Here is a 27,079-nt window from a genome sequence, read left to right as displayed (position 1 = left end):
TTTTTTATGTGGTGTTTTTATCATTAACAAACATTTAGGTTTTAACTTTTACGTAGCTAAAACCAACGCCCCCAGTTCGCTTTTTGCTACACTCCCCATCCCCAAGCAACCACCCACACAGGGGCAGTCGCCCGGATGTAAGCGTAGGGGTGGAGCTGAAAGTGGACCACTTGGCGCAGGCTCAAAAAAGCCGTGACTCCACCTCTCCCTCAACATGTGGTAAGGGCCGGGTGGCTAAGAGCTGGCTTTGCGCGGAAGGCCTCGCCTAGCCCTCATCTGCCACGTGACCAGAGCATCACTGTGGTAACTCGGCTGGGCGCGTAGCGCGCAGGCGCTCTAGTCCCCTGCACGTGACGTGGCACCAGGGGCCGTCACGTGAGGCAGGCGAAGAGCGGGCGGGGCGGGGTTCGGCGGCACCCGGAGAGGACCAAAGCACGACTGCAGCCTGGGCAGGACTTAACCGGGTCGAGTAGCCATGCCCAAGTACTGCCGGGCTCCGAACTGCTCCAACACTGCGGGCCTACTGGGCGCTGACAACCGTCCTGTGAGCTTCTACAAGTGAGCGCAAGCGCGGGGCGGGGCCCGAGGGTAACTGCGGCTGTGCCGGGCGCTGGTCCATCTTGCAGGTGTCTAGAAGCAGGGCTAGTAGCAAAGTGAAGAGTCGGTATTCTCAGCACTAAACAGAGCACATACAAGGGTGCAGATGTATTAAAGCGCAGGGATAAACTATTAATTACAGGTGCGAGTGTGAGAAGTAGGACTGTGGAGGGAGCCTAAAACTTCCCGCTGGTAATCTCCGCGAATTTGAGGTATCTCAAACGCAAAACATCCGAAACTGAGCTCCTGATCTTGTCTCCCTCCCAAACCTTCCACAACCTCTCTTAGTTAAGAGTTTACTCCATCTTTCCTGTTGTTGAGGGCTGGCAACCTTAGAGTCATCCCTACCTCTTTTCTTTCCTCACACTCGAGAAAGTAAAAATTAGCTTGAACTGTAAAAAAAGAAAAAAAAAATCTGTCTTCCCATTTCTTATACCCCGGCTAGAATAAAAAACACGGGAAAATCCGGCTGAATAGGAAAAACATTTCTGTATTTTTCTCAGGGACATGCGGATGTAAGTGAAAAAAATTCCCCTTCTTTGAGTGACTGCTGCTTTTTTAGTAGGAAAATTTGTTCTCTAAAATCATAGGCTGCCATAAACTTCGCCATTTGGGATTATATCAGTAAAAATGAAACATCTCAATGCCTGGAGTTGTTGTCACTTTGACACTGAGAAGCAACCTCAGTTGCTTCTATCCAGGTGCAGAGCTTCAGGAAGGGCATTTCTGGACACAGTTTTCCACATCTTCCTAAACTTTATTGCTTTCAAGGAGGCAGGATCCTGGACTCACTTCACAATCCTGACCTAGTATCTATCCACACAGTTCTCCTTTGCTTTAAGCCTATCCAGTTTCATTTACATTTCACCTAAAATTTACCTTTCTCTCAAATCCAAATAATAATCCTGTCTTTTCCTTTGTTGAGTGAGACTTCTCATACTTCTGGTGTGCAGTTTCCCTCATTGTCATGGTAAATAAACCTGACTCTCTTGGACTACAGGTTTTTCCCTGTGGCCTTAGTCTAAATGTGCTTGGTCTAAATGTTCCTCATCCAGACCATCAGCAGATCCTGCTGGCTCTCCCTTTAAAATACATCAGGAATTGACCACTTCTGACCCTCTTCTCTGCCTGCATTCTGGTTCTGGCCCTTACCACTACCACCTGACTGCACTATTTTAGTAGCCTCCTCATTGGTCAACCCACTCCCACACACTCATCCCCAAATGCAATCACAGGGAACCTCCCCTGGGTGGGGTGCCTGGGTGGCTCAGTGGTTTAAGCCTCTGCCTTTGTCTCAGGTCATGGTCTCAGGGTCCTGGGGTTGAGCCCCACATCAAGCTCTCTGCTCAGCAGGGAGCCTGCTTCCCCCTCTCTCTCTGCCTGCCTCTCTGCTTACTTGTGATCTCTCTCTCTCTGTCAAGTAAATTAAAAAAACAAAAAAACAACAAAAAAACAAAAAACCAACAGATCCTCCCCTGGGTCCCACTTCACTCTATAAAAGACAAAAAGATGAGACTGAAGCAGACAGAAAGCCCTACAAAGCCCTACAGGAGCTGGATCCCCAATATCTGTATGACCTCATTTCCTCCCTCCTACACCTTACCCCTATGCTCTAGTGTCACTGGCAACTCCGTGTACCCCTAACATGCCAGGCACATTGTTGCCTCAAGGACTTTGTGCTTTTCCCTCTACGTGGAAAGGTCTTACCTTTATGGTCACCACTCTGTGTAAAATGATAACCCTCTCCCACTTTATTTTTCTTTTTAATGCTTATCATTATCTGGCATGTCACATATTTGATGTATTCATTTATTCTCTCTCCGCACGCCCCCTAGAATATCAGCTCCATGAAGGCAGAGATTTTTTTCCGTCTTGTTCTCTGTTATTTCCCCAGTCTTCAAACAGGGCCTGGCACATAGTGGGTGCTCAGTAAATATTTGTTGGGTGAATTTCATTAATACCTTCTAGATGCCCTCTCCCAGGAACCCCAGCAGCCCATGTCCCTTGAGGGACCCTGATGCAGAGTAGGAGTGATGCAGAGGAGTCTTTAAACTCAGATCAGTGTGTCCAGATTTACTTTTTTACATAGGTCACCTCTGGCACTCTATTAATTCAGCAACTCTGAGTGTCTCCTGGAGTAAGAAAGCCCCTGCTGGACCCAGAGGACCCTGACAAATCTTGTTCCTGTCCGGACAGAGCTCATGGATAGGTGAAGGAACATTAAAGAACTGGACATACAACCTGGGAGTCACTCCCGATCCTTTCTTCAGCATGTTATCCCCGTCCAGTCCATCAACCCATCTTTGGACTTTACCCTCCAAACACATCCCCTGCAACAATCACAGCAAAACCCCTCACGCTGTGTCAACACAGTTATAAATGCAAATGGGAAAATCCTAAGTAAACTGTTAGGAAATAACAGAAAACCCCTACATTTCCAGCCTGACCCCTTCTCATTACCCCTGCTCTCACAGTATCGTTCAGGCCACCATCTGTTATTGAGACACGGTGGTAATAGCTGCTTCTGGCCTCCTTGCCTACACTTCTGCGTCCCTTAGACGGACACCAATAACAGCTTACTTAGAGATCACCTATTGTGTGCCAGGCACTGTTATAAGTGCTTCACATACAGTAACGAGGAGAACAACGACAGTTGTACAGAGCAGCCAGATGACTTTATAAAAATCAGTTCACGTCTATGTTGTTTAAATCCCACCCATGGCTGCCAGGCTGTCCCTCACACAGGCTAACCCATTTCCACCTCAAGGCTTATCCCCGAATCAGTCTTGCAGAAGCCACATGGTCAATAAGAGATTGATGAGGAGCTGTTACCAAAGGAGATTCAGGAGAAGGCGTGGATGGCAGGAAGGAACAAGGTGAAACCTGTCAAGGGAAGTGGCTGCCAGAGAATAACATGGGAGCCTGCCAGACAGCCAGAGGAACCATTCGTTAGTTCTGTCTTCAGCCCTTTTGGGACATATGAGAGCCCTCTCTAATGGGAAACCTGTGAGTTGGGAATTGCATTTGGGTGACAGTAAGAAAGTCCTGAAATAGTATTGGCTCAAAAAAATTATGGAGGTTATATGGTTAAGTTATACAGACACAATAACAGACAAAAAATCTCTTACTGCAACAGAGGTTTATTTCTCATTCCTACTCTGTCCTTTGCAGACCATGTGTGGACCTACTGTATAATATGCTAACCTAGGACTCAGGCCAAAGGAACCTCCCCACATGGAATATTGCTGGTCTTGTAGGAGGAGGGAAAGAGAAAGTAGGAAGAGTCACCCAGTGGCTCGTCATAAATGCTATATTGAGAAGTCGCCCATGTCACTTTCAGTCCTTGGCCAAAGTAAGTCTGCGGCAAGCCTCAGGTCAGTGCGGTAGAGATACATAATCTTCATGTGGGGAAGGGCAGCAAATACTTTGAACGATACTAGAATCCACCAAGGGTTTACTTTTCTCTCAAATAAAACAAATGCACAGGTTGACAGACCAGCACTGGTGTGGCAGGTCCACAGTGATTAGGGCTGAGGTTCCTATCTTTCTGTGCTGCCATCGTTGGCACGCAGCTGCCATGCAAGATGGCTGCCAGGTGGCCCAGCCATCATAGCCCACTATTCCTGGTAAGAAGGAAAGAGAAGGAACGAAGAGCAAAAGGGGCTCCAACTGTATACTGAGTTAGGCTCCTTCATCCAGCCTTCCCAGCAACCCCACCCAGTGGTGAGTTCTTCATCATTACTCACCCCAACTGCAAAGGAGACAGGGAAATGTAGTAATTTAGCTGCATTGAGCCACTCTGAAGACATTTTGAATTGACTGTTAGTAAGGAAGAAAATAACTTTTTTTTGGAAAAGAAGAACTTTTAGCAGTGTATGCCACTAAATGATCTAGAAAGAGGACCAACAAGACTACACTATTCTATAAAAAAGGAGGACACTGTCCACTTAAAGTAGGTTTTGATTTTTTCAAATTTTTATTTGTATTTATTTATTTTTAAAGATTTTATTTATTTATTTGAGAGAGACCACAAGTAGGCAGAGAGGCAGGCAGAGAGAGAGGGAGAAGCAGGCGTCCCGCTGAGCAGAGAGCCTGATGCAGGGTTCGATCACAGGACCCTGGGACCATGACCTGAGCTGAATGCAGAGGCTTTAACCCACTGAGCCACCCAGGTGCCCCTAATTTTTATTTTTTAAAAAGATTTTATTTATTTATTTGACAGAACAAGAGAGCAGAGGCAGGAGGAGCAGCAAAGGGAGAGGGAGAAGCAGGCTCCCCGCTGAGCAGGGAGCCCGATGAGGGGCTCAATCCCAGGACTCTGGGATCATGCCCTGAGCTGAAGGCAGACGCTTAACTGACTGAGACACCCGGGTACCCCTAAAGTAGATTTTTAGAGAACCCATTATAAAAGTGTTGCTATCCACAGGAACAAAGGAGAATAAGAAAAAGACCAAGTGAGGAAGAGGGCTTTCATGATACTCTCCTCCTTTGCCCTTTGAGCTGCCCTGGTCCATTTGAGAACCCCTTCACATTTAAGGTACCATCCCAGATTTCTCACACAACACGAAAGCATTCACTGGCCAGAACTTGGTTACATGGCCCCACCTACACAGAGGAATCTGGGAAACAGTCTTTCAGCACAGCACATGCTGACCTCAACTAAAGTTGGAGTTTTTTGTTAGTAAGGAAGAAGAAAGGAGGTATGGAGTAGTCACTTGTCAGTCTCTGCCAAAGAGGAGGGGGTGGGGAATGCTGCTGCAAGAGATTTCTTGTGTGTGTCCAGGCAGAATGGGGTTGATGAGGATTTGGATCTCAAACAGAGGCAAAAGGGACTGCGGCAGCCAGACTTCCTGGCTGGGTGCCCTGGGGTTCTACTCTTTGGGTGCCACAGCTTAGATTCTGAGTCAGCCCTTCTGTCTTCTTTCACCAGCTGTACCCCACCCCCACCCCCACCTGCCCTGGCCCTTGGCCTTTTGGCTGGGAAGTCTTGCTCCCAGGCCCATCTCTGTTATCCTGCTCACCTCCTTTCTCATGTGTCTTTTCCAGTTTCCTTATGCAAATACAAGCAACATGAATACATGTCCTAATTTCCCCCTTATTACTGTATTCGTTTCGTGTGGATACTGAAACAAACTTGATGGCTTAAAACAGCAGAAATTATCCTCTCACACTTCTGGAGACCAGAAGTGCAAGTTAGTTTTACTGGGCAGAATCAAGGTGTTCGCAGGGTGGCACTCCCAGAGATGCCGGCTGTAGGGGAGAGTCCATTTCTTGCCTCTTCTGATTTCTGGTGGCCACGTCACTCCAGCCTCTGCCTTTTTGGTCACATCACCTTCTCTTTCATCTGTTTTCACATCCACTCGCCACCCACCCCCTTACAAGGATCCTTGCGATTGCATGTAGGGCCCAGGGAACGATCTAGGATGACTTCCTCATCTCAGGATCCTTTACTGAATCACATTTTTGTCCTGCAACCTAGTAGTCACAGGTTCTAGGGATTAGGACATGCATATCTTTTGAGGGCTGTTACCGAGCCTCCCACAATTACTAACAGTGGATATACTCTGTTGGAACTTTGGTTTTTTCCTTGAATGTCTATGGCCGCCAATAGCATGTCAGTGCATAGAATACCTCCACACTCTGTTTTAGGGCTGTGTGATGTCCAGGCAGATGACGGTATCCAGCTGTCTTACTGGTCAGCTTCTGTTCGTGGAATTGATACTTGTTCTTCCATTTTCAGTTGTGGTATAAAGTTTATCTTTGAGGTGTTTTTGTTTCATTTTTTTAAAGATTTTATTTATTTATTTGATAGAGAGAGCACAAGTAGGCAGGCAGAGAGAGAGAGGGAAGCAGGCTTCCCACTGAGCAGAGAGTCCACGATGCGGGGCTCAATCCCAGGACCCTGAGATGATGACCCGAGCTGAAGGCAGAGGCTTAACCCACTGAACCACCCAGGCGCCCCTTGTTTCATTTTTAAAGTTGGTCAGTTTTAAGAAAAATATTAAGTAAATGATGTGACAGATGTAGAATGTATAGTGCAGGTGGAATGTGGATGACCGACTATATTAGTTATCTAATGCCATATAACAAAAACTGTCTCAAAATTTAACTGCTTAAAATAAACATTTAATGTGTCACAGGTTCTCACAACTGCCATAGGACAGACTGGCCAGAACTCAGTTATGTGGCCACTCCTGGCTGCAGATGAAGCTGGAAAATGAGATCTTCATTGTGGACAGTCTTGAGTCTCAGAGAGTCCCCCACCTACTCTCACAGGGAAAGCTTTTATTTAGTTCATTTTTTTTAAATTTTAATTTTTAATTTTTTTAATTGTAAAATACATATAAAATCTACCATCTTAACCATTTTTGAATATACAGTTCAGTAATATTCAGGATATTCACATTATTGGGGCGCCTGGGTGGCTCAGTTGTTAAGCGTCTGCCTTTGGCTCAGTGCATGATCCTGGAGTCCTGGGATCGAGCCCCACATGGGCTCCCTCCTGAGCAGGAAGCCTGCTTCTCCCTCTCACACTCCACTTGCTTGTGTTCCCTCTCTTACTCTCTCTGTCAAATAAATAAAATCTTTAAAAAAGGGGGGAGGGTGCCTGGGTGGCTCAGTGGGTTGGGGCCTCTGCCTTCGGCTCAGGTCATGATCCCAGGGTCTTGGGATCGAGCCCCACATCGGGCTCTCTGCTTGGCAGGGAGCCTGCTTCTTCCTCTCTCTCTGCCTACCTGTGATCTCTCTTTGTCAAGTAAAAAAAAAAAAAAAGGATGTTCACATTATTGTGCAACCAGTCTTCAAAACTTTGTCATCTTGCAAAACTGAAACTCCATACCCATTCAGCAACAAGTCTCAATTTCCTGCCCCCCTTACCCCCAACCTCTGGAAACCAGTGAACTGAACTACTCTAGCTACCTCATGTATTTTTTGTGTATGACTGGCTTATTTCACTTACCATTATGTCCTCAAGGTTCACCATATTATAGCATGTGTTAGAATTTCCTTTGGGAGACTCAGTAATCCTCTGTTGTATGCGTATACCGCATTCTCTTTATCCATTCATCCATGGATGGATATTGGGTTTCTTCTAGCTTTTGACTATTGTCAATAATGCTGTTATGAACATGAATGTGCAAATATCTCTTCGAGACCCCACTTAACGATTCTTTTAGGTCTGAATCTAGAAAAAGAATTACTGGCTCATGCGGTAATTTTTTTTTTTAAAGATTTTATTTATTTATTTATTTGACAGAAATCATAAGCAGGCAGAGAAGCAGGCAGAGAGAGAGGAAGGGAGGGAAGCAGGCTCCCTGCAGAGCAGAGAGCCTGACTCGGGGCTCGATCCCAGGACCCTGGGATCTTGACCTGAGCTGAAGGCAGAGGCTTTAACCCACTGAGCCACCCAGGCTCCCCTTATACGGTAATTCTATTTTTGATGTTCTTGAGTAGGTGCCTTACTATTTTCTGCAACGGCTGCTCCATGTTATATTTCCCACCGACAGCGTACAGGGTTCCAGTTTCTGCACATCCTCACCAACACTTGTTTTGTTTTAATTTTCATTTTTTAAACTTTTTTTAATATTTATTTATTTATTTTAGAGCAAGCATGTGCATACATGCACGGGTGCAGGGAGGGACAGAGGGAGAGGGAGAGAGAAGCTTTCAGCTGACTTCTCGCTGAGCTCAGAGCCTGACATGGGGCTTGACCTTAAGACCCTGAGATCATGACCTGAGCAGAGACCTAGAGTCAGACACTTAATCGACTACGCCACCCAGGAGCCCCTCAATTTTTATTTTTTTAAAGATTTTATTTATGTATTTATTTATTAGAGAGAGAGAGAGCACGCGTGCACAAGGATGTAAGCGTGAGAGAGTTAGAGGGACAAGCACACTCCCCACTGAGTATGGAGCCTGATGCCAGGCTCGAGCCCAGGACCTGGAGATCATAATCCGAGCTGAAGATGCTTAACTGACTGAGCCACCCGGGCACCCCTGTTTTGCATTTTATTTTTTATTTATTTTTATTTTTATTTTTTTATAAGATTATCCATTTGACAGTGATCACATGTAGGCAGAGAGGCAGGCAGAGAGACAGAGGGAAGCAGCTCCCTGCCAGGCGGAGAACCAAACACGGGGCTCGATCCCAGGACCCTGAAATCATGACCCAAGCCAAAGGCAGAGGCTTTAACCCACTGAGCCACCCAGGCACCCCTGTTTTGCATTTTATAATAGCTGTTCTAGTGGTTATGAGGCGCTATCTGATGGTTTTGATTTGTATTTCCCTAATGATGAGTGATATTGAGCATCTTTTCATATGCTTGTTGGCCATCTGTATATTTTCTTTGGAGAGCTATCTGTTCAAGTCCTTTGCCCATTTTTAATAGGGTTAATTTTTGTTGTGGGGTTGTTTAAAAACCTTTTAACAGGTGTTTTCAAGCATACACAAAAAATAGAGTTATATGACGGATTCTCATGCATCTGTCAGTCAGATTTACCAGTTGTCAACATTTTGCTAATCTTTTCCATCTACCCTCACCCATTTAAACATTTAATGCGTGATTTTAAAATAAGTCCCAGATGTTAGTTCTTTTACCTATAAATATTTCAAAATGTTTTTCTAACAGAGGACTGTTTTAGAAGCATAAACCAATGCAATTATCATACCTAGCAAAATTAATTTCTTAGCACTATCAAATACCCAGTTCATGCTCAATTTTCCCCAACTGTGTTAAAATGTCTTTTTATGGAATGATTTGTTGCAGACGAGGTTCACAGCCTGCAAATGGATGTTTCTTAAATCTCTCTTCATCTCTCATGCCACCCCGCCTGCATGAATGTAGACACATTCTAGATTTGTCCGGTTTTGGAAACTGCTCTCTCAGGCTTATGTGGAGGAACAGATTGTGGCTACAGATGGGGAGATCAGGAAGAAGGCCGCTGCAAAACTCCAGCCAGGAGAGGATGGAGGCTGGATGGGAGGGGCAGCAGAGGTGGGAGAGGTGGGCTGATGTTGAGTGTTGCAAAGGTGGAGTTGAAGAAGGGGATGCGGGTGGGTGGTAGAGCAAGCCTGAGTAGGAGGGAGGGCCAGCTCCCAGCCTAGGAAGACCGAGGTGTGGAGCCCAGGGATCTCTGGGTGTGCATGGCCTCAGAGAGGGCTGGGACTGCACCTGGTATGGCTGACCCTCTGACCCCACAATCCCTGGCAGGTTCCCACTGAAGGATGGCCCCCGGCTACAGGCCTGGCTGCGGCACATGGGCCACGAGGACTGGGAGCCCAGCTGCCACCAGCACCTGTGCAGTGAGCATTTCACGCCTTCCTGCTTCCAGTGGCGCTGGGGTGTGCGCTACCTGCGGCCCGATGCAGTGCCGTCCATTTTCTCCTCGGCAACCCCTGCTAAGGTGAGTGAAAGGAGGTCCCACTGCTGGAGTTTGAGCACGTCTTCCCCACCTGGAACTAATCCGTGGAGTCTGATCCCCAGCCCTCCTCTCCTGAGTCTCTTGACTCCGCCCTGCCACCTGATCCTCAGCCCTGAGGGAAGTTCCTCCTTGGGGGTCTGGCTTCACCCAAGGGCAGTACCCCTTGGAGTCTGGCCCTGATTCCCCCCATCCCATGCCTTGTCTTCCAGAGGCAACAGAGTTCCCGCAGCACTGAGAAGCCAGTTGTGCCTCCCTCCCCACCAGAGGGCACGCCCCTGTCCCCTGGTCCTGCTGTCTCTGTCTCGGCCCCAGGCCCTGTGCCCCTTGTGGTACTGGGGTCAGCATCTGGAGGCCCTGAGGCTGCGACCACCGTGTTCCTGACCTCCCTGCCGCCTCCTCCTGCTCCTTCGAGGCCGCAGCCTGGAGTCCAGGCCCAGCACCCGCTGGCCAGGCTGGACGTTGTCCTGGGAGTGCTGCGGCGGCGGGTTCGGAGCCTGCAGCGGCGCCAGGAGCAGCATGAGCTGCGGCTGCGGGCCCTAGAACAGCTGGCACAGCAGCTGTGCCAGGAGGGCCCCCCGAGCCCCGTGAGTGTGGCCACCCGGCCCCCATAGCTTGTGTCTTTTCCTTTAAACCAGAGACCGGTATTTAAAAGTCAGAACACTTCACTCATGTTTCCAAGTGTCTGGCTTTTCTTGAGAAAAGTCAATCTGGTAACACCTACCAACTGTTGGTCAGAGCAGGGTAATGGCTGCTCTGTTTCTTAATAATATTTAAAGAGCCCTTTCTCTCTGCCAGACATTGTTAATAACTTACTGAAAACTCACTATGACCTTCATGCAGCTGTGGTCCCCATTTTTCAGATGGAAAAACAGGCACCAGGACGCTACAGTAACTTGCCCGAAGTCGGGCAGCCACGAAGATGCACAACCAGGATTCAAGCCAGGGGTCTGACTCCACAGCAGGCCAGTGCCCTCCTATTGGAGAGCTCCCTGCCGGGCCCCTAACAGAGCTTGAGTTTGAGTTTGCAGCCTTTCTACCGGAGTCACCCCGGCCCCATCTAAAGGCCTTTATGTTCCTGCTTTTACTACTGAGTATTGGAGGAGGGTATCCTCTCTTGAAGAATCAGTTTGACTAGGCCTTTTCCTTGCTAAAAACCCTAGGGCCAAGTTGGAGGTTCCAGGGCTCTTAACCCTGGCTGAACAAGAGAAGTGAGAAGGGGTTTCAGAAAGGAACCCCCGCCCCGCGGTGGCTGGGTGGCTCAGTGAGTTAAGCATCTGCCTTCAGCTCAGGTCATGATCCTGGAGTCCCAGGATTGAGCCCCTCACTGGGCTCCCTGCTCAGCAGAGACCCTGCTTCTCCCTTTGCCCCTCACCCCACTCAGGTTCTCTCTCTCTCACTCACTCTGCCTCTCTCTCAAATAAATAAAATCTTAAAAAAGAAAAGTCTATAAAAAAGGAGGGGCGCCTGGGTGGCTCAGTTGGTTAAGCGATTGCCTTCGGCTCAGATCAGGATCCTGGAGTCCTGGGATTGAGTCCCACATCGGGCTCCCAGCTCCATGGGGAGTCTGCTTCTCCCTCTGACATCCCCTCTCATGTTTTCTCTCACTCTGTCTCTCTCTCTCAAATAAATAAAATCTTTTAAAAAAATAAATAAGTAAAATTTTTTTAAAAAGGAGCCCCCCACCCCAAGTAGGCGTGTAGCTAAGGTGTCCCAGCCTGACAGCCAGGGGGTTGGTCATGCCTCGCGGATATGACTTTTTCCGGCCTCAACATCAGTGTTTTAAAATAATTTTTGGTCTTTCCTGAAGGCTCAACAGGTGTAGCAGCACTGGGTTCGTACTGACAGCCAGTAGCAGTCAGCTGGAACTGCAGTGTGGCTGCCCTGGCAGCCTGTGACCGGACCATGCTGGGGCACAAAGGGGACACACAGAAGAGCAGGGACAGAGCTCCAACTCAGGCCTGGTACTCTTCATGAAGCCTGCCAGGGCCCCGGGGCTGACAGTGTCTCTCTCTCTCTGCTTCCGCTGCCCTCATTCAATCCCCGTTTTCCCATGTCCTCCTCTCTTCCCACATTCATCTTTTATGTTTCTCTGCCCCATCTCTCTGCCCTCCTGTCTGTCTCCCCATTTCCTCCATGTCTCTCTTCACCTTCATCTTTCTGTGTCCCTTATATCACTGTCCCTCTCTGTGTCTGGCCTATCTCCGTATCTTTCTCTCCATGTCCCCCACATTTTCCTGTTTCCCCATACTTTTTTTTTTTTTAAGAGTTATTTATTTATTTATTTATTTATTTATTTATTTATTTGACAAAGAGACAGTGAGTGAACACGAATAAGCAGGGGAGCAGCAGAGGGAGAGGGAGAAGCAGGCCCTCTGCTGAGCAGGGAGCCGGGTGCGGGGCTCTATCTCAGGACCCTGGCTGGGATCATGACCTTAACGACTGAGCCACCTGGATGCCGCTACCCATACTTCTTTATTTCCCCAACGAATGTCTCTCTGGCTTCACATCTCTTCCCTTATCTCCCCACAAGTGTCTCTGCCAAGATCTCTCTCTGTTCCTTGACATCTCCCTCCCACCTTGGCCTCCCTATTCCTCACCATTTTTTCTCCCCTCCTCTCTTCCCTCTCTCCTTCCCTCCCCTCTCTGCCCTGTGTTCTTCATCTCTATTACTTCTTTGTCTGGGATTGCCCAGCTCGCTGGACCCGAGGAATCCCATCCTCTGTGGAGTGGCCGACAAAGCTGTGGTCATTGCCCAGAGTACTGCATCTCCCACACTGGATGCCAAGCCAGAGCTCCAGGACAGATAATGTTGTGGGACAGATGACAGAAAACAGGAAGAGAGACTCCACATACATGGGCCTGTCTAGCCCCACCACCACGACTGGGCCATTGTAGCACCTCCCTCAAGAGCCTGGCTCCAAGCACCTCCTTCTATGGACCCCTTGAACCTTGGGGCTGACTTGGGCCCAAGGCCCATCAATCCTTATTTTCCTTGGTGCCAGGTCTCTGCTGCCCCCAGCTTGAACCTTTGCAGCCGGTAAAACAGTCCAGAGCAGAAAAAGGATTGTTTTTTTGGGGAGAATTTTATCGAGTTCTGAAGAGCCCCTCATACCCTTTGCCAAGTATGGTGCTGAGCTGGGTATACAGCAGTGAACACAGCCAATAAAATCCTGCCCGCGTGGTGCTCCTGCTCTGCTTGAGTGGAAGACAAACTAGTGAACTAATAAACAAGGTAATTTCAGAAGATGATAAGTGCTGTAAAGACCAAATGAAAATGTAATGGGGTGGGGGTGGCAGATGGATGGATGAAGAGGGCTCTCTAAGGACACAGTGTTTGAACAGACACTTGGATGAGAGCACCTGCATGGAAGGCATACGGGCTGGATGCTCCAGGGAGAACAGCCCCTGGAAATGCCCAACATCCAGGGTGTCAGCTGGAGGAAGGCAGTGTTGCTATGGCAGAAACTGAAACAGGGTGAGGCCCCTGGGTGGCTCAGTCGTAAAGTGTCTGCCTTCGGCTCAGGTCATGATCCCAGGGTTCTGGGATCAAGTCCCACATCAGGCTCCCTGCTTAGCAGGAAGCTTGCTTCTCCCTCTCCCACTCCCCCTGCTTGTGTTCCATCTCTTTCTGTCAAATAAATAAATAATCTTAAAAAAAAAAAAAAAAAACAAGCAGGGAAAGTTGTGTGTGTGTGTGTGTGTGTGTGTGTGTGTGTGTGTGTGTGTGTGTGTGTGTGTGTGTGTGTGTAGGGGTGCCATTTTAGATAAAGCAGAGAAGGTCTCCCTGAAAAGGCGCCAGTAAGTAAAATCCTAAACAAGGGGAGAGGGGGAACTGAGTATCTGGGGGAGGAGCGTTCTGGGCAGAAGGAAGAGTCAGTGCAAAGGTCCTGCACTGAGGAGGAGCAAGGAAGCCAGTGTAGTGCAGTGGATCCAGGGAGAGTGAGAGGAGAGGCTGGAGAGACGATGGGGGAAAGTTCACCCAGGGCCTTGTGGGCTGCAGTTGAGAACATTGGGGTTTTTTATCTAGAATGAGGTGCAGCAAGCAGATGTCTCTGAGTCAAGGAGGGCCCTGATGTGGGATGTGTTATGTCCGGTGGCTGCATTATAGGGAACAAGTTGTGGGATAAGGGAGGAGGCGGAGGGAAAACAGGGAAGAGGCTGCTGCCATAGTCCAGGTGTGAGAGGATGAAGGAAGGACCAGGATGAGGGCCTGGGTGGGGGGAAAGGAGGTGAGGGGTTAAATTCTGGGACTATTTTGGAAATGGAATTGCTGTCCCTGACCATTAGAAGGATGAAGGGTGGAAGGCAAAGTCACCCAGTCATCTTTGGGCTGGGGTTGTGGGCATTGCAGCCCACAGCCATGCAGGCATGACAGCCAAACCGGGTTGATGGAACCAGTAAGGCCTGGACCCTGGGCTGGCTCCAGGTCTTCTTGGGGGACATACAGGTTTGGAGAGGGTTGGAGGGGTTCATTGGCAGCTTTGTACCCTACACACTGCTATAGCCGTATAGCATGGTGATTAAAAGCCCAGATTCTCCAGCCAGGCTGTCTGGTTTCAAGTCAGCTCCATCACCTATTTGCTGTGTGCCCTTGGGCAAGTGGCTTAACCTCTCGGAGCCTGGTAAGTGCTCTTGAGCACTCTGTGATGATAACAACATGACTGATGACCAAAGAGGATGAAAGGAGTCTACAAAATCATCTCTCTGAGACACCCTTTATATGCGGCAAGCATAGAGAAGGAGTTAGGTCTGAGACCTCAGAGAGAGAGCAAATACTCATAATCACCACCACACTAAGACCCCTGCCCTAACTGGCCTGGTTTGCGGGCCTGCGGGAAGGCTATATCCCAGGCGTATGCCCAAAAAAGAACTGTGCTTGCTTTCCCATCCCTCTCCTTTTACCCTTGTCTCTGCTTCATCTCTCTCTGTTTTGATGTCTCACATCTTTTTTCGTGGCCATCTCTTCTTTCTCCATCCTCCGCGCCTATCCCTTTCTCAATGCTGCCTTAAGTCTTTTCATCAAAGCGAGGAGCCTCCCAGTATCTCCGCCCCCGCGCCTGGTCGGGGGGGGGGGGACATTGCGCATGCGCCGTCAGCGCCCCTCCCTCTCCACCCCCATCCCCTGTTGGCGTCTGGGCCTCGTCCCCTTCTGTCTCCCTCTCCTCCCCCATCACTTCCCCCGACACTGACACCCCATTACTCCAGTCTCCCCAAGCTCAGCTTTGGTCGCCAGCCCCATCCGCCCGAGGTAAGATGGGTAGAGGGGAGGCCCGCGGAGAAGGGGAGGGGCGAAGCATCCTGCATCCCGAGATAAACAAACCAGGGGAGGGGGCGGCCTAGACCGAGGGGCCTGACGTGGGAGGAGAAGAATGGGGGGCTGGACCTGGGGGAAGTGCTAGGCGCTGGGCCCGCATACCAGGGTCCTCTGAGGGGTAATGGTCGTCGCTATGATTGCCCAAAATCCAGAGTTGGGGGCGTGGGAGCCACTGAGGGCCTTGGAGCTTCTGGGAGCTTCTGGGGGCTCACACGCTGGACCCCGTGGGGCGCTCTCTATAACTGACCGCTGTCTCCAGGATTTGCCTGAAAGCCGCCCCCAAACTCTACACCTGCCCCCCGGAGGGCCACTAAAGACCATGACTAAGACAGATCCCGCTCCGATGGCCCCTCCACTCCGGGGGGAGGAAGAAGAAGAGGAGGAGGATGAGCTGGTCCCCGAGGCCCCCAGCCCCACCCAGGAGCGCCGGCAGAAGCCTGTTGTGCACCCCTCGGCACCTGCCCCCCTCCCCAAGGACTACGGTAACCACCTTCCCCACCCTGCAATTTGGTCTGGAGCCATAGGTGGCCAGGGAGGTTGGGCTGAGCTCTGCTGGTGATTCTGGGGGGTTTGAAAGTGGTCCAGGGGAGTATTGGCCTTGGACTCCCCCCTTCATTAATTAATTCATTCACCCGTTGGAGAACGGAATTGGAATAATCCTAATCTTTGATTCATGACACATCATTCAATCATTTAGTCATTCAACAAACATTTACTGAAAGCCTGTCATGGACCTGGCTCTATGCTAGGAGCTTGGGGCAAAGCATGGAGCCACACAGACCCAGTCTTCGCCCTGAGAGAACTTACAGGCCTCAGTGACAACCTACACTGATAACAATGTAATATAATATAAATGTATAATTACAAGACATGATGAGAATTGTGTTTGCCAAGAACTGGATGCTGCAGGAGCTTTTTAAGACATGGTTTCCATGAGGAGGTAGCATTTGAGGAAGACCCAAGGATGAGTGGGGTTTAACAAGAGAAAGGGCCAGGGGAATGGAGTACCCAGAGAGATTACTACAGGAGTAAAGGCTCTGAGTTTGGAAGTTGTGGAGCAGAGGGGGTAGCCTCTTTTGGAGAAGCCGAAGGTGTCTAATCATTCACCAAGCATATTTAACCATTGCTACTACTCTGACAAGCTTTATTCTGGGTGATAGAGATTTAATGGTGAGTGATCCAGGCATGATCCCTGTTCTCAGGAGGGAGCAAGTAATAGTTAAATCAGGCAAGTCAGATGGAGTGAATGCTATGGAAGAAATAAAGGAGGGACATATAATAGGGGGGCCTGGGGGCAACACCTTGAGATGGAGTGGTCAGAGTGGGTCTTTCTGATTGAGGTGGGATTTAGACTAAAGCCCAGAGCATGAGGAGGAATTAGCCACAGGAGAGCTGGAGAAAAATAGTTCCCGGTTGTGAGGAGCTAGTGCAAAATCCCTGGGCAGGAACAGAAGACCATCCTGAAGCTGTAGTTAGGGAGTGATGGGAGTCAAGGTGAGCGTTTGGTAATGATTACATCTGGGAGGGCCTTAGGAGCTACTGTGAGGACTTTGAATGAGTGTGATTAAGGGAGGGCACTTGGTGGGGAGATATTTAAAAGCAGCAGGAGTGGTGGATCTGATTTATGTTTTTAAAAGTTCCTTCTGGATACAGAAGGTGGAGGGGGCTTTTAGAAGATGTTGGCTGGGAATTCCCAGCAGCTGTAAGTTCAGAAACTAGACACCAGGTTCAAAGAGTAGGGGTCACTAGGGATGGCATCTGTGACCGTGTCACCTGCTAGAGGCAGGTCAGAGAGGCTCCAAGTTGAGCTCAGTCTGATAGAAAAATGAGAACATTATCTGGGTGTCCGGTGCAAGGAATCCACGCCAGGAAAATGGAAAACCTCATTTGGAAATGTAGCTAGACATGGCTGGGGCCCGTGGCCTGGTGGGAGGTCAGAGGGTGTAGGCTGCTCCCTGTGCCCCACCCCTGCCTCCCTCAGACTCTTGCTCGTAGAACAAGGAGGGTTTTGGTCATAGAACATGAAGGAATCTGGAAATGGGGTCTAGGAGAGAGGGTGGGGGCCGAGGTGGATTTGGTGAAGAACTTGTGTATTTGTGAATGAAATTGTGTGCAGTTAATTTAGCAGGACATTGCTTGGGCACCCACTGCATGCCAGCTGCGGTTCTGGACCTTAGGGAGAAGGGAGCGAACAGACAGCACTGAAACGTAGTGCTTACATCCTGGTGAGGGAGACACGTGAGAGAGGAAAAGAGGAAAAATGAGGGAAGAAGAAAAACAAAGGAAAAGAAGGAGGGAGAAAGGGAAGGAAGAAGGAGTAAACAAGTTACTGTTCAGTAGTGGGATAGGCTGTGATTAAAGAAGGAAAAAAGGGGCCCAGGATGGGGAAGGGCACAGGTGCTGATTTCCACAGGGTGTTCTGGGGAGGTCTCCCTGAAGAAGCGACGTTTGGGTAAAGCCTGCCAAGCCCTGAGAAGGCTTCGGGGTGGGGGGTGGGGGTGTGGAGACACTGTCCTAGGCAAGCAAAACAGCAAGTGCCAAGCCACTGAGACAGGAATGTGCCAGGCGTGTTGGGAGGACAGAAGGAGCCAGTGTGGCTGGGTAGGATGAGTGCAAAGAACAGACGTGGCCAGTTTGTGCAGGACTTGTGGGCTGCGGGGAGGACAGTGGTCAGTAATTCGAGTGTCGGGGGGAGCCTGGGCCAGGTTCTGAGCCAAGGAGGGCTGTGACATGACTGGGGTTTTAAAAGGAGCCCACAGGCTGATTCCTGGAGACGCTGTGTCTGTGGCGCTTTCCTGGGCTGTGTGACATCTGGGTATTCATTTCCTCATTCATTCAGTACGCACAGGGCTCCTGCCGTGCGTGCTCCAGGCCCTGTGCTACAGGGAGCACCAGTCATCAGAGCCTGGGGAGAGATGCAAGTTCCTCTGGCCCCCCACCCTGCCTGGCTGCAGCTACCTCCTGCCCATGGGTACATTTTAATGTGTACTGCACAGTATTTGAAAAATGGAGATTTTTCTTAAAAACCTGGTTTTCTGGGTTTTTTTTGTTTGTTTTATTTTGTTTTAACTTGAGATTTAGCCAAACTGTGCCCATTCTCTGCCAGGGTAGCAGTGTGCTAGAGCAATCGCAGCCCCCCCCAATCCCCTAATCACCCCCCAGCCCTCGGGGGACACATGCAGACTCAAGGTACTGCACTCCTTCCACACTCTTAGTTTCAAGGAGTGGAGTTTGCTGCTCTGTAGGATTACTAGATTTTTCCAACTTGGCAAGACCCACAGGGGCGTCCAGAGTTCTGTGTGAAATTTTCTGATCTTGAAGCCACATGCTGGCCACACAGAAAATGTCTGTGGCCCGTGTGCGATATGGTTTGAGACCGCGCATTAGAAGATCTTAAAGGCAAAAGCTTAGAGCTGTCCTGCCTCAGGATGGAAAGAGGGAGTCAGCTTGCCTGGGGTGACTTTGAACCTCTTACTGCCCTAGCCTTCACATTCTTCGATCCCAATGACCCGGCATGCCAGGAGATTCTCTTTGACCCCCAGACCACCATCCCTGAACTGTTCGCCATTGTGCGCCAGTGGGTACCCCAAGTCCAGCACAAGATCGACGTCATCGGCAATGAGGTAAGATACTTGGGATGCCAGGGAGGGAGAGGACAGGGTCCCTCACATGTTTGGGTAAACCTCCCTGGTCCCGTGGTTCTCCCAGATTCTGCGTCGAGGCTGCCATGTGAATGATCGTGATGGGCTGACCGACATGACACTGCTCCACTATGCGTGCAAAGCTGGGGCCCATGGAGTTGGTAAGGTCCAAACCCCCAAAGCTTGAGCCCCAACACGTAGGCCCCCAGACCAGATACCTTCAGAACCACTCAGAATCCTGCCCCTCAGACCCCGACCCCGAATCCGCAGCCCAACATGCTAAAGCACAGTCCCTGAGGACCAGGGCCTTCCCAGTGCCTTGGACCCAGGCTTTGGAGGAGGGGATGCAATTTGACCTGGGCTGTTGCGCAGGGGACCCCGCTGCGGCTGTGCGCCTTTCGCAGCAGCTGCTGGCGTTGGGCGCCGATGTAACACTGCGCAGCCGCTGGACCAACATGAACGCGCTTCACTACGCTGCCTACTTCGATGTTCCCGACCTGGTGCGCGTGCTGCTGAAGGGTGCAAGGCCAAGAGGTGAGCAGGAGGGACCCGGCTGGAATGAGATGGAACCCTGGCCTAAGAAGGAGGCTGGAAGCCGGGGGAGGGTGCCCCAGATGTGTTTGGGGGAGGGGGCAGCTGAGGGGCGAGGGACCTGGGATCTGTGGAGATAGTGGTAGGTTGGAGGCAAGAGATGCGGGAGATGGGGCCCAGACATCCGTGACCCAGGGCCACGGCAGAGGGGGAACTGGTTGGGGAGGGCAGGGCCTAAAGAGGATGGGGATGGAGGGGGTGGGGGGTGTGTGGTTTGCATGTGAAGCTGCACTGAGGCCTGTGGCTTAAGAGATGGGCATGGGGAGGCTGTAAGGTGGTATTGGAGGACAGGGCAGGGTGTCGAGACCACTCACCTGGAACCCTCCTCTCGCCCACAACCCAGTGGTGAACTCCACGTGCAGTGACTTCAACCATGGCTCAGCCCTGCACATCGCTGCCTCCAACCTGTGTCTGGGTGCGGCCAAATGTTTGCTGGAGCATGGTGCCAACCCAGCGCTGCGGGTACTGCACCCCTGGCCCAGCCCCCAGTAGCTTCCTTCTTCCTTCCCCACCCTTGCCCGGCCAGCAGAGGGGGAAGGGGTTCAGGATCCCTTGCATTTCTGGAAGCTCCTTAGAAAAATCATTTGTACATTCAACAAATGAAGTGGTAGCTGGTATTTACCATCACAATGGTCCCATTCCAGGCTTGGGCTCTTCCGGGGCATGGCTTCCCTAAGATCATGCCCCAGAGACTGAAGTGTGACCTTTATTCCCTTGGCTTCACCCCTAGTTCCACCCTCAGTTACTTGAAATCCCCAGCCTGAGGTTGGGGGTGGACTTTCCCCGGGACATGGTCTGTACCTCAGTGCCTCACCCCTTCATATTCCCATGTTGGCCTAGGGTATGACCTAGCTCTACCTTTGCTTTACCTAGATTAGGGGTCTCTGGGAGCATGGGCTCAGTGGAGTTACAGCCTGTGCCCCTGACTCCTCACTTCCTTTCTTCCCACTGGTCCCCAGAACCGAAAGGGACAGGTGCCAGCAGAGGTGGTCCCAGACCCCATGGACATGTCCCTGGACAAGGCAGAGGCGGCACTGGTGGCCAAGGAGCTGCGAACACTGCTGGAGGAGGCCGTGCCGCTCTCCTGTGCCCTCCCCAAGGTCACGCTACCCAACTATGACAACGTCCCGGGCAATCTCATGCTCAGTGCACTGGGCCTGCGCCTGGGAGACCGCGTGCTGCTGGATGGCCAGAAGGTCAGAGACTGGGGAAAGGTGGGGAGGGCTGCCCTCATGCCTCAGAGCTGGGTCCTTGGACAGAGTGTAGTCTCTCTGTTTTGGACACCTGCCCTCCCAGTCATTCCCACAGTTTTTCTGTAAATGCTTCCTTTGTGCCCCACCCTGGGCTGAGCTCTCAATGCAGGGAGGGAAGATGATCTATCACCTGATAGTGTCAGCCCAGAACAGTCGTGGGTGTCAAGAGGAAGCAGAGTGATCAGTGCAGCTCTGCACCTGTGAGTTCTCCTGGGCCTTGTAGGCCCTAGGCAGGGCCCACCTCTGCTCCCAGAGTGGTCAGTACTTAGGGAAAAAAAGGACAGGTCAGAATAATCAGGAGTGTGTTGGGACGGATGCACCCCCTTGATGATAGAGAGGGTTGAGCCAGGAGAAGAAAAGGAAAAGGTGGGGGTCCCACTTAGGGGGAGCAGGTATAAATGCCCAGAGGGCAGAGAGAATCTTTATTCCTCCAGCTTTGATTTCTTTTTCTGGTGTCTCCATGCTGGACCCAGGCCGTCCTTGGGAATTAAAGGCTATATGAGCCCAGACCCGCTCTCATGGAAATTTTTTTCTAATGAAGGAGAAATGTCCAATCAAGGAAACCCATAGTTTAAGATAATTTCTGGTAGCATCAAGGGTTTTGAAAAACCATTAAATGTTTGGATTTAGGGATGCCTGGCTGGCTCAGTCAGTAGAGCATGTAACTCTTGATCTCAAGGTCGTGAATTTGAGTTAGATGTTGAGATTACTTTAAAAAAGTTTTTTTTTAGGTTAAAAAAAAGTTTGGATTTAGTCAATCGCCCCTGGCTGAGGGCATATGCAGTCAGTTTTAGCTGGGATGCTCCAAAGGCTTCTGTGAGGAGCTGATGCCTGAGGCAGAGGAATCAGCAGGTCCAGAGGCCAAGAGGAGGGAAGGGGTAGCAGGACTGGAGGGACACGTGGAAAGACCAGCAGCGGCTGGATCACACCAGACCTGCAGGCCACTGGAAGGAATTTTAATTTCGTTGCTTGTACAGTGAGGAATTTTGAAAGTCACATTGTTTCCCTATCAAGGGTTTTGCACGCATCTGCCCCATCTGTAACACCTTCTGTACCTGAGCTAATCAAATTCCACGTGACAATTCTGAAAGCAAAATGGTTTGACTCTCCCCATTTTACAACCCAGAAGACTGTAAGAGGTTCAGAGAAGTGAAGCCTTTTGTCTGAAGATAAGAACAATAATAATAGTCTGCCTCTTAGAGAAACAGCATAGCACAGTGGTTACGCACTCAGGCAGGTCTCAGTTTTGCTGCTTTCCAGCTGTGGGGCTTAGGGCCACTGATTCCCCTCTCCAGGTATCAGTTTCTTCATCTCTAAAATGGAGCTAATAAGAGTACCCACCTCAGGTGGTTGTATGAGACTTAAATTAATTAAAATCCGGAAAGCCCTTAGAATAGGGTTTGGTGCATCCCAAGCATTCTCTGTACGCCAGGCAGTCTTCTGATTCCCACACCAATTCTCCAGAGTAGGCACTGTCAATTCCCCCATTTTATAGACAAGGAACCGGGGCTTAGAGAATGAAGCAGCCTCACACAGTGATCATAGCCATACCCACGGAAGGCTCAAGGCAACTAAATGAATTTGCATATATTGCAAGTGTTTCAACTAGCCACCAGCCTATGAAGTGCTTTGCTATCTCCATTTTACAGGGGAAACTGAGGCCTCGGAGGTCATTTGACCAAAGTTGCAAGATAATAATAGTCAACACTCACTGATCCCTCACTCAGCACCAGGCCCTGTTCTGAGGCTGTGCCAGCTCTGTCTAATCGACCTTTCCATCTGTGAGGATGGAAATATTCTGTCTGTCTTGCCCAGTAAAGTAGCCATAAGCCACATGTGGCAACTGAACACTTGAAATGTGGTGAGTGTAACCAGGGCAATTAAATTTAAATTTCATTTCGGTTTATTTAAATTGTTATCTTTGGCTTATGGCTGTTTACTGCGCTGAACCGGGCAGTTCTATAACCATGCCATAAGGTGGGTGTGATTTCTGTTCCCATATTATAGATGAGGACACAGAGGCTCAGTGCTGTTCAGTCATACAGCCAGTAAATGGGGGTGTCCAGATTGGAGCTCAGGGTTCCCTCATCGATTCTCCATGCTGCCTGTGTGCCTGTGATCTCTCATGGCCTCTCAAGGACCCTCTCCCCCAAAACCTTATCCTCCCTTGTTTCCTCAGACGGGCACACTTCGGTTCTGCGGGACCACGGAGTTCGCCAGTGGCCAGTGGGTGGGCGTGGAGCTGGATGAACCCGAGGGCAAGAATGATGGCAGTGTTGGGGGTGTCCGTTACTTCATCTGCCCTCCGAAGCAGGGTCAGTCCCACCTGGGGCTCAAAAGGGGTGGCAGTGGGGTCCACTCAGTAGTTCTGATGCTGCTGACTGGTGATGGGGGTGGGGCGATGATGGCCGGGCAGAAGGCAGAGGCTTGGGCCACTCCCAGCACACAGGCTCTGTACCCCCCGCAGGTCTCTTTGCCTCTGTGTCCAAGATCTCCAAGGTAGTGGATGCACCCCCTTCATCGGTCACCTCTACACCTCGGACTCCTCGGATGGACTTTTCCCGTGTCACTGGCAAAGGCCGCAGGGAACACAAAGGTTAGAGGGGGAGCCTTCTGGGTGAGGAGAGCCAATTTGAGGATATTCTATGGGTAGCCCGGCTTTGGTGACTCAGTTTCTCCTCAGGCCCAAACTCCTGTGTTAGAGGAATTCACTTTTATGACTCTGTTTCTCCTTTGACATAGTACTGGCCCCCCACCCAGTTCTTCAAAAGATCTGTGGGTTCTCTGCCTTCTGTTACTTAGTTTCTCCTCAGGGCAAGGGTTTTCCCCCCAGTTTTAGGGAAGAATCTATGGGGTTCCTGGCTTTAATGACTTTATTTATTTATCTTCATACCCAACTCCTTCCTTCATTTTAAAAGGATAACTTCTGGGCTTCTGAATTCTGTGACTCAGTTTTTCCTTTGGCCCAGATAATCTCAGTTTTGAGAAAGGATTTTGGGGTTCTCCAGATTCTTGACTCAGTTTCCCTTCAGGCCTAACCCCCGTGCCCCCACCCCCAGCCTAATTTTCTGGCAGTTGAGATTGTTTCCTTTCAAGTCCCAAACCCTCCTGTTTCTGGGGAAGGGTCTAGAGTCCTGACTGGAGCCAGGACAGAGTTTCTACCTTGGGTCTTTCTGGGTGGCATGGGGTCCCCAGGGCAGGCTTCTGGGGGCCCCACTCCTTCCCACTGTACCCTTTACCCCAGGCAAGAAGAAGCCCCCGTCATCCCCATCTCTGGGCAGCCTGCAGCAGCGGGAAGGAGCCAAGGCTGAGGTTGGAGATCAAGTCCTTGTCGCGGGCCAGAAGCAAGGGACCGTGCGCTTCTATGGGAAGACAGATTTTGCCCCTGGTGAGGACAGTGATCTGGGGTGGGGGGTTGGGCAGGTAAGACCTTGAGGCATCCTGACACCCCACTGCTGCAGGTTACTGGTATGGCATTGAGCTAGACCAGCCCACTGGCAAACATGATGGCTCTGTCTTCGGTGTCCGGTACTTCACCTGCCCCCCACGGCATGGAGTCTTTGCACCAGCATCCCGAATTCAGAGGTGAGCCCAAAGGCCAACCCCAACTCAGGGCACCTCCCAGAAGCCTGATTCCCTACGCTTCTCAGGCATCTCTTCCTCTCAGACCAGCAGGGCAGTGTGGATCCCCCACTCCATACCCTAGCCCTTCCTGAACCCTGTGGGTTCAGCTTCTTTCCTGGCTTCTTGTGATTCTGACTCCTCCCACTCTTCTTATGTCTCCCCAGGATTGGTGGATCCACTGACCCCCCTGGGGACAGTATCGGAGCCAAAAAAGTGCATCAAGTGACAAGTGAGTTGGGATTGGGATATAGGAGGTAGAGGAGGGATGAGGGTTTGGGGATGGGAGGAAGGGTCTTGGGTTCTCAGGTATATGCTGGTGACAGAATTTCCAGGACTTAACAGGGGATACAGGGCCCAGGAAAATGATGAGACAGGATCCCAAAGAGGATAAGTGCTATGGGGTAGGGTATTGGGAATGTTAACAACAAGGCTCTGGGCAGGCACTGGGGACATGGGTAGGTATGGGGGGATACAAGGAATGTTACTAACAAGAGATCTGGATGGGTACTGGAATGTGGGGTTCAGGTGGGTATTGGGGACATGGATAAGTATCAATGACAAGGAGTCTGGTTGGGTATTGAGGGTCTGTCATCCCCTTAACTGAGACCTTGCCCTTCCCTTCAGTGACACAACCCAAGCGCACTTTCACGACAGTCCGGACCCCAAAGGACATCGCATCAGAGAACTCCATCTCCAGGTGGGTAGCCCACCCTTGGCCCACCTCCAGGGGGATGTTCAGGGAGAGGTTGCACAAATGGCCATTGGACACAGGGATCTGGGCTTCTGGTTGGGGCTGGAAATAGAGGTTAGCAAAACTTGTGACTAGTCAGCTGACCCAGAAATGTTTTTTAGGGGGTGAGGTCCCACACTGAATTCTGGTGGCTTCCACTCTTAAGGGGTGGGTAGAGGAGACAAAACACTTTCAATTTCACAAGAGCCTGAGAAGGCATTTCCAGACAGGTAGAGGCAGAATCCAGAAAGGCCAAACCCTAGTCACTTGGGGAAGAGTAGGGGTCGGGGGAGGAGGGTGGTGATGAATCCAGATGTTCCTGTATTCTGCATCAAGGTATGACGGATGGATGTGATTCTCCATTCCAGGTTGCTCTTCTGCTGCTGGTTTCCCTGGATGCTGAGGGCGGAGATGCAGTCTTAGAGGCCTGGATACCTGACAGAGTCAAAGAGTCCCCTCTAGCATCTCCTGACACAAGGAACCCCTGAGTCACCCTGAGATAGAGATTCCCAGTAACACATCCAGAATAGAGACCCCATTAGCCAGCCCTCGATCACTGAGGCCCCATTATTAACAGATTCCCTCATGGTAACCCCCAAATACAGACCCCATGGTACCCAGAAAGAGATTCCCTGAGTGTAGCACCTTCAGGCTAGTCCCTGTCCCCAACCCCTCAGAGCAGACCCCCCAATAACATGTTTCCATATCACCTCAAAGGATGGTGACCTCTACATAATGGCTCCAGAGCAGAACATTCCTGAGTCATTCATCAGTGGATCAGAACCCTCCCCCATTAACAAAGACACCCCCCTCCATCAAGTCCCCTTGAAATAAACACAGGTCATTATCTCCAGAGCAACAGAGTAACAACTACATTTAACATCAGTCCCCTCAAGATGTTGTGACTGCCATGGTCACCCCAAAAAGTTACACTGCAATCAGAGACACCCTACATTAACAAATCCCCGCTCTTACCCCTCAAGAAGAGACCCACATTAACCAGCCCACTCTCACCCCCAATTTACAGACACCAAAACAGTCCTGGAAGTGCTAATTACAGGACCCCTAAGTCTTCCTACCCTCTGCGCCCTGAAGAAGCCCCCAGTGCCTTGTATGAAGCCCACCCCACACGGCCCACAGCCTCTGTGCTGGCCAGGCTCCCAGAAAATTCTCTATTTTTTAAGTAATGACTTCCCCCTTTGGGGGACCCCAAAATTTGGAGGCCCCATTCTGGGACTCTGGGGATCCCAGACCCCAGAGTACATGTCCCAAATTCCCCTGTGCCCCCAAGTCCTATAGCTCCTAAAAGACCTCAAGGCCCTAACTCCCAAATCATAGAATCCCCAAATCCCCAGGGAATCCCAAATTTTAAAATTCAATCCCAAGCCCCCAGGAAACCCCAATCATGGAAGTCCTTGTGCCTGGGATGGAGGAGACTGCAGTCAGGATATGCATCCCGGGCTCCCAGAGCACCTCAAGCCCTGTTCATAGGCACCAGGAGACCCCAAACAGGAATTCTCATCCCTGGAAACCGGAGCACTTCAATGCCCTGAGTCGATGGATCTCAAGACACCCAAATGTAAAGAGCCCCACCCCCAGGGAACCCCAAATCCTAAAGCCTCCATCTCTAGTATATGAAGGGCCCCAAGGCCTTGAGGGGATCGCAAATCCTGGAACCCCTATTTCAATCTACGTTCTGGTCACAGGTCCAAAACACCGAATCTGAGTCACTGGCCCCAAAGGACCTCAAGCACCCGGGTCAAACCAACAGCCTGAGGGAGAACCTAAAGGCCCAGGGGGTCTAGGGTGGACCTGGGGCCCTAACCACCAAGGACAGCTCACGACTGCCCCTTCACTGCATGTCCCCGAACTCAGCATGACCCCTATCCCCTTCAATAAAAATGTTTCT

General features: G+C 50.5%; 1 protein-coding gene across 2 annotated transcripts; it reads left to right on the top strand.

Annotated features, from left to right (window-relative positions):
• The first annotated feature begins 374 nt into the window (after positions 1-374).
• On the top strand, positions 375-27,079 carry LOC111161478 (CAP-Gly domain containing linker protein 3). 2 transcript variants are annotated; one of them, XM_022525166.1, is made up of 15 exons: positions 375-558; positions 9,807-9,999; positions 15,591-15,813; positions 18,815-18,954; positions 19,040-19,133; positions 19,345-19,506; positions 19,907-20,025; positions 20,523-20,759; positions 22,996-23,131; positions 23,284-23,412; positions 24,061-24,204; positions 24,278-24,401; positions 24,605-24,669; positions 25,065-25,137; positions 25,539-27,079. In XM_022525166.1, exons 1-15 carry the CDS (start codon positions 476-478, stop codon positions 25,591-25,593), a joined length of 1,977 nt encoding a protein of 658 aa, XP_022380874.1. In that variant the 5' UTR covers positions 375-475; the 3' UTR covers positions 25,594-27,079. The 2 variants fall into 2 exon arrangements, with proteins under 2 accessions (XP_022380874.1, XP_022380875.1); XM_022525167.1 differs by lacking the exons at positions 375-558; positions 9,807-9,999 and adding an exon at positions 12,635-13,249.

Source organism: Enhydra lutris, unplaced genomic scaffold, assembly GCF_002288905.1.
Source record: "Enhydra lutris kenyoni isolate GAN:26980312 unplaced genomic scaffold, ASM228890v2 scaffoldscaffold85, whole genome shotgun sequence".
In the NCBI taxonomy this organism is placed as follows: Eukaryota; Metazoa; Chordata; class Mammalia; order Carnivora; family Mustelidae; genus Enhydra; species Enhydra lutris.
The sequence above is the reverse complement of the archived record's forward strand: the minus strand, read 5'-3'. Positions and strand labels throughout refer to the sequence as shown.